This window comes from Echeneis naucrates, chromosome 8 (assembly GCF_900963305.1).
Source record: "Echeneis naucrates chromosome 8, fEcheNa1.1, whole genome shotgun sequence".
Classification (NCBI taxonomy): domain Eukaryota; kingdom Metazoa; phylum Chordata; class Actinopteri; order Carangiformes; family Echeneidae; genus Echeneis; species Echeneis naucrates.
Window position 1 is genome coordinate 15,929,094 of NC_042518.1, and position 7,878 is coordinate 15,936,971.

The 7,878-nt window shown below is 41.8% G+C and overlaps 1 protein-coding gene across 2 annotated transcripts in view; it reads left to right on the forward strand.

Moving 5' to 3' along the window:
• The window catches only part of ntn1b (netrin 1b), a 41,536-nt gene extending 35,440 nt beyond the window's left edge, over positions 1–6,096 (forward strand). For both annotated transcript variants that reach the window (XM_029509030.1, XM_029509031.1), the window contains one exon: positions 5,587–6,096. In XM_029509030.1, the coding sequence (XP_029364890.1) occupies positions 5,587–5,906 (320 nt within the window). In that variant the 3' untranslated portion in view covers positions 5,907–6,096. The remainder of the gene's footprint in view (positions 1–5,586) is intronic.
• The last annotated feature ends 1,782 nt before the right edge of the window (positions 6,097–7,878 follow it).

A 7,878-nucleotide genomic window follows, 5' to 3' on the forward strand; every position in this document is an offset into this window, starting at 1 on the left:
ACGCCAAATAAAGCATTAGAAGCAGTGCTGAACATGACCCCTGACATAAACCAAGTGGAGTGTCGAATTCAGATTTCAGAAAATGCCGTTCAAATTCATAAGAAATGTTGCAGATCTGCAAACATTAAAGAGTGGCCAATGGCACACTGCAGCATCAAGCTCAGTACAAATCTGCTGACAACCAGTCAGGTTTTCCTGTGGAGAAATTAAAAGAACGTAAAACATGCTTATTTATTCTTTTACTGACTATCTTCTCTCAATAAGGTCACACCCCTTTTCCTCCAGAGTAGCAGCTACCCAAGATTTATCCATCGAGCACACAATTCTTTTTGACTTGTATTCCTCACATTGAATAAAATAAACCTCTGCACGTCCCCACTCTGCCCCTTCTCCTACATTACAGCACCAGTCAAAGCATGGACATCTGAACTACAGTCAAAGCTTTGTAAATCCCGGAGAGTCTGTAGAGGAGGAACACACTTCGGGAGTGTGTACAAGTATGATTTCTCCAGCCCAGTCAGCCTCAGGCATCTGGTTAAAGTTTCAGGCATTGTAGAGCAAATCCCAAACTGATATGAGATGCCAAAATACACAGCAATCACATTATGTTTTATTAATGTCAATGAATCCTGAGAGCAAGTGGTGCAGCTGAGCTATATCTATGTTGTACGGCTGTGCTTGGTAAATAAACATCATGTTTTAGGTTCCGGATTGAGATATTCATGTGTTGTAAGGATCAAATTAACAGCTTGCAGCAGCAAGGAATGTAGATGTTTTTTAAATGAGTGATTAACGATGCAGGTTTATTATTTGTCAACCAAATATCCAGAGTGGAAGGGTAAATTCCAACACAGGAGGATGTAGTGATATAACAGATGCAGTGTGAGTACAGGTTTTTCTGCTACCCTTTCTACTCTACTGTCGAGCTGCACATTCATCCACATGGCAAACGATGCACTCCACTCTATGGACTTTCTGCACCATTAATCATTGCAATAAAATAGTTTATCTGTTAGTGGTATATCCACATATGGAAACCGCAGAAACAAGAAAATCCTTTGAGGTATCTCCACTGTTTCGCGGGACTACTTACTCTCTCCTCTCAGCCAAGTCTTGACAAGTATCATAGCTACTAAAATTAAAGGAAGAGCATGCCTCTGTAGCTCTGTAGCAGCTTGCAGATTATCGGTCACTTAGACTTCAGCTAATTTAAATTTGAGCATTAACCAGTTTGTATTGAACGTTCACTATTTTTCGTGCTGTCCGGATGTTGAGCTCTTTTGGAGCTGACCAAGTTGCCTCTCGTTCAAAAACACAATCAGTGAAATCTCGTCCACTGTCTCTCAGAAAACCAGCTTTATGTTCTTTAAACAGGATCCAACTGAAAAATGGTCAAATATGTTTTATTCTTGTCTTAGAGTTGACTCGATGGTAATTCAGGCCATTTGTTGCATTTCGCCAGGATGCCAAGCACAGCCATTATTCATATTTCCATTGACTTAAATCTTAATCATCAGAGCTGAGACGGACTCTGTATCCTTAAATCAGTTGGGCTGATCCAAGCAAAGCAGGCAGTTCCTGTTGGTTTCCTCTGAAGTTCCTCTCAAAAGTCTGGAAGCAGATGATCATGCCTGAGCCGAAGCTGTACAGCAGACATTGCTTTGCATGCATTCCCTTCGCCTCGGTCTAATTCATTTCTCAGGCCTGTCGTCGTGCTTTTGTGGGGCTTCTAAGTCTCTACTCTGTTCTTTAGGGGCCACAACCCCCATGTGTGAGGGGTGATGCAGGCCCCCAGGGGTCACGGGAAGGGGCCCTCTGTTTAAACACAGTTGTGCGCTCTGCCGGCTCTGAGCATTCCTCAGGGCACAAACAGGTGGTAAATTAGGCAGACGGTGACGGATTGCCACCCCAGAGAGAAAGAAATATGTTTTGTTTATTCAATTTTTGTTTTTCATCGCTGCCGTAGCTACGGAGACGGTGGACACAAAGGGATTATATCTTCGCCTGAAACCCTCCTCTGCACACACGTACCCTCCCTCTCCCTGCCACCAGGAGGACAATGAATCAAAGGATCGCGTGTTTACCGACGCTCCGGGGTAATGCTCAAAGGCAGGGCCCCCCTCCCATCCTCCTTGAGCCTCACTGGAAACCCCTCTGTGTTCACCCAAGGGTAGCAGGTCCCTGATCATTCACTCAGCTGATAACCAGAGGGGACAGGGGCCTCAGTGTGGTAATTAAGCAAGCTCTAATTTCATTAGTCCTTGCTTGTTGGTGGCAGGCAGTGTCAAGCTGCAGCACACTGCCCAAAGAAGATAAACCCAGTGGGATGTTTGGCTGTGAGGGAGGCTCAGTTGGCAGCTGCGGTGCAAGTGCAGGATCATCTAACACTTATCTCTTTACTTTCACTCTCTGTCCTACCAAACAGTGTGCACTATTTTGTAAAAGATGGTTTGGCCCTGTGCTCTCAGGCTTTCTCCGGTGTCTGTTTAGCTCCAACCAAAAGGCAGAAGGTGTGTGTGCTGGTGGTGGGGAGGGGGTTAATGTGGGTGTGTGTTTAAATACTTCAAGTACAGACTGAGAACATACTTGAGAGAGAAAGAGAGGCAAACCCTGACAGAGAGTGGGTCTGGATGCTGTAACCAAGTCCCCTCAGTCCAGGGAGGAGAGCGCTATCTCTGCTGGATTCTCACGCTGTGAAGTTGGATGGAGCTCTGGGAGCAGAACCCGGATAGCTCATGAGGTCGGAAACACATCCTGATTCTCCTGGACCTTTTTCAGTGGCTGGGAAGACAAATAGTGGTCCCTCCTCCCCCCCTCTCCCTTCCCTCCTCACGCACCCTTTATGTGTTGGGATGAAGGAGAGGGCTGCATTGAATGGCAGCGCTGTGAGAGCTCACTACTCAGCCCAACAAACCTTCTTTCTTCTAAAATTGTGTGCAATTTGCTCGCTCCATGCATTGACACACATTCTCAAACATCCCATTCCTCCAGTTCTCCTCATTCTTGGCAGTGGAAAGGGACGACGAAAGCTAACAAACGCTAACAGTGATCACGTTTAGCCAGAAAAGCAAAGAAAAGGTAAACCTATAGTCATAACTTATAGTTAGAAAAAAAGGGGTAAAATTTCTTCCTATTACAAAGAAAAAGTTATCTGGATTTTATTATTACCCAACTGCCCTGTTAACTAAATCCATGCCCTGACAGTTGTGCTTGTGTGCACAACGAAAAACACAGAAACTGGTTAAACAATAACTTAAAATTACAAAACAAAAAGCCAAACAAACAAATAAGTTGCACATAGAATATTAGTGGGCCCATTTAAAAGCCATTCCGTCGTCTCATCTAATCTTCTCCAGATTAGAATAATTCTTAAGGTTGTAAGTGACTCCTCCTGCACACCTTCATGTTAATAGCACATTCCTACCTAAGCCCATGGGGCAAAGCACTTCACTAAACACAGATTAGTGCTGTCGCCTTTGAGCTGTTTGTCTCTTGTTCCAATCAATGTGATGAAGTAATGGTTGCTTTGTTGGACACAGAATCCATGCAGGGGAGCTCCTCCAAAAGAGCCTTTACTCATTTCCTGATATTAAAATATCTGCCACAAGTGGTGTTACAATAGTTACCAGGTTTAGCACAATTTTAGCCTGCGGTTGTCAATGTTCAGGCTGAACTTAAGCACCTGATTAAGCAATTGGAAAAGAGCTGTTTCAGAGCTTTTATTGTAAGCAGATGTTATATTTTACCATAAAACGTTAGTTTTGGCCTATTATTTATTTCCAAAAAACAAATAAATAAATAATTAGCATTGCTTGGCAACCTGAAGGAAAAACATTGCTTTGTGTCAGCTGTTCCCTGACAGAATGCTTTTTGGCCATGTAGGGAGCGTGATGACAGCTATTGTTGTAATAGGGTGTGTATCAGCAGTGAAAAGAAAAGGGCATAGGTCAGAGCAGAGAGGAGTCGCTTCTGGGTCTGCTTCAAACAGCAGTTCATTTAATACAATCTACAATACAATCATGAACTGTGTTGGCATCTGTCTGCTGTTTATAACAGAGGGTCCCCAATTTGTCAGATGTAGCCTTAAGATTAAGCCCCCTGTTTATCAATAGTGTCACATTTCAAGTTAATTCATTTCCATTTATTTTCAATTTGATATTATGCAAAGTTGTTATTATAAAACATATCTTGATATTGATCTGTCACTCAGTGTTATACAGCACCTTTTCACAAATAATCTGTATAGACTATCCACCATATTTTCAAACACGGAAGTAAATAGTGACAAACTTCCGTGTTTTTGTGCGGCCGCGTTCCCTTACCGGAGCTAACAGTACAAGCTAATTTTGATCAACAGTGTCGTGGGTAAACTATAAAGAAACCTTAAAAAAAAAAACAAGATGGGAGGCTGGTAACACATCCTCAGACGCTTACCGACTGTCAGTACCAGTTCCAGTACAAAGCTGATGTACTGCCCAGTCCTGGGCCTGACCTCCACTCTGCCTGGGTCCTTCCTACATTGGCCGGCACAGTCGAAATGGCCGGTCGTTCCTGCAGTCTCGCATGAAATAAAAGTTCAATTGACACTTGAAAATGAGAAGATATTTACAATATACAACACACATACAACATCAAGTTGTATGTGTAATTTTATAGTCTGCAAATCTTTTGGTACCATCCAGTTCTTGGAATATAAGACAAAGACAAACTGTTCAGAATGAAGCCAGCTCATTCACGAAACACCCTCTTTCTCATAAATTGTAATTGCTTAGTTAATGTAAACATACACATTATATATGTATGTACATCATATGTAAAAAATGATAGCAAAATCAAGGCACAATGGTCTGCAACTAGATAAAATGTAGAATTTGCCTAAATGTAGATTGCCATTTTTACTCAGCATCCTCATCGATGAACCACAGGCAAAGGGATTTATTGTCTTTCAGTGGAGGGTGCAGATGATATCACGCCTTACATCCACACTCAGCTCTCGTACGTGGCCGATGTTCAAAACACTCCCCCTCTATGTAAACTTTGCGTTTATACCAGTTATTAGTTATTACCAGTTATTACCAGTTATTATTATAGCCCCTACCCGCCATATTATTATATTATATTATTATAGCCCCTGAAGCCATTACTTAACAAAAATAAAAACACACAAATATCTCTCTGTACCTGCGATAGACACAAGTTAGGTAATAGCTACACAGTGGTGAATAGTGCTGGAACGGAAGTGTCGCACAAAAAAACGGAAGCTGGCTGCGTTCTGTCTTGCCTCCATGCTTCAGTGAAAAATAAGGTGAATAGTCCTTTATTTTAAATCAGACCTGGCAAGGCACTATGTAGCATGGGCGCAGGTCCAAAAACACAAAATTTTGAGTATGTTGTATGTACTGCATGTAAATTTGTAGAAAGAGAGTGTAGTAAGAGGGCAATCCTTGTTGACACTGAGCATGGGTGAAGTGCACCCTGGACCTGTCGTACCATATGGTACAACATGTATCTAGGAGAGACTAGGCTTAGTTTGAATCCCTTTTTTCAAATAATTGATTTTACCCTGCCTTTTCTCTCCTCCACCAGCTGTCCAAGTGCACGTTCTAAAAGGCGACAAAGCAGGCGAGTGGTGGAAGTTCACCGTCAACATCATTTCAGTCTACAAACAAGGCGAGCACCGCATCCGCCGTGGGGACCAGCTGCTGTGGGTACGTGCAAAGGACGTGGCCTGCAAATGCCCTAAGATCAAGCCTGTGAAGAAGTACCTGCTCCTGGGCACAGACGACGACTCCCCCGGGCAGAGTGGCGTGGTGGCAGACAAGGGGAGCCTGCTCATCCCTTGGAAGGACCTGTGGGCCCGCCGACTGAGGAAGTTCCAACAGCGTGACAAGAGGGGAAAGTGCTAAAAGTAGCTGGAGAGAAATGTGAATAAGAGAGATTGAGGGAGAGGAGGAGGCAAAACAAGGCCTCTGCTGAAGGAAAGGAAGAGGGGAGATGAATAAAAAAATAAATAAACTGGAAGAATAAAAGCTAGAAAGACAGAGGTGAAAATAGAGATGGTGAATGACTGAGTGCTGCTACTCTGAGTTGGAGCGATGAGATTAGTGTTTTTTTGTTGTTGTTTTTTTTTTTTTTTTCATTGGGTTTTTTTTATTTTTGTTTTGTTCTTTTAGGAGCTTTTGTGAAGGAGCTCATCCTACAGTGGTTCTTTTTCTGTTCGTCTTTCAAAGTTTGTTTTGTTGTGTAATTGCAGAGTTTGCACCTAATGTTACAGATATATCACATCCTGACTTACACCCATCATGATGTTGCTTTTTTTTTTTTTTTTTTTTTTTTTTTTTTTTAAGTCCCTTCAGTTGTTTTGCAGAACATCTACTGTATAACCCCTTTTCTGTTTTCAGAGGATCCATTCCTACTGTTCTGTATCCCGGTAAAAGAAGAGTCACAGCGCTGCGCGACTCCACACTCATGCATGGTAAATTGCTTTTGCAACCTGCCAAACTCTGGACAAACGTTTTCCACCAGCTAGAGGCAAAAAAAAAAAAATGTGAACTTGTTGTAATTGTGGTAAGAGTGCCATTCAAGATCTCCCTGCTCATATATGAGTGTTACCTCAGAGTTGTGGGAACTAAACGCCATAATGATCCTCTCTTCATTCTGTGTAATGATCTTAATACATGAGTCTTTATGCAGCGCTTATCAGTATATTAGCAGTATGTTGTGGTTGTGACCTCTGCAATGTATAGTAACCATATGTGCATACATAGACATTATCTTTAGTAGATGGTGCTGTAGCATCGGCTAGATGTAGAGTAGACGTGTCAACCATGCACTTATTTTTACTAGTCAAACATTTTAGAACATATGAGATATGTTCAATTAGTTTTTTTTTTTTTAGAGTGGCATCCAAAAAGAAACGAAAACAAACTGTCACACTCATGACTGCTCTGTATGAGCTCGCCTGTCCAATTGACAGTTACAGTCCTGTTCATGTGTACCAGACTGAAGGGGCAGAATCCATCATTCTACAGTGAATGAGTGCTGAGGAATTCTCACTTCAATTGGAAAAAAAAAAAAAAAGAAGAGGGGAAGGCGGGAGATACTGACCTATCAAGCTATCCTCGTACCACTGACATCTTGCATGCTCACTATTTACTGTAGCTGACTGATAGCTGATAGATGATTGTGAATTATGTACACTTTTAATTTGTATGCAGTCTCAGTGTTGTGGGAAAATAACCTGTGGAGTGATAAAGTATAACAGATGTTTTATTGTGCAGTGCGTTCAGCACACTGTGTGTCAAATGTTCTTCACTAGGCGACTTTTCGACGACCAGATTCCAATATCAAGACTTGGTACTCAACAGAAGGCATGAGTGATTGTCTACATGTTATATAGCTGTATAGTAATACTTTTTTTGTTTTGTTAAACATTAACTAGATCTATCTCCATGTGAACTTAACCGGAGTTTTAAATACTAGAGGCTTAATAAATGGAAAGACAAATAAATGAATGTCTCACACTGAGAGGCTTTGAGTGAGTTTACATACATAAAAAAGACAGTACACTAACACGTACTGAGGGCTGCACCTAATACAGACACGCACGCACACACACACACACACGCACACACACCCTATGCATCTTTAATGTACAAGGTGCTAGTAAAGTCTCCACCGACATGTCTGCAAAAGGGTACTCCCCACAAGACTATCCATACACATTATATCTGAATAATTATCTGCTCATGTTTATACGTTGGCTTGTAAATGATGTTTAGCAGTGTCCATTGCAAATGATTGTGTAATGTCTTGTAATACTAATATATTATGTTTATCACAAATGAATATATTTAATGACACATGAAACAATGTGGC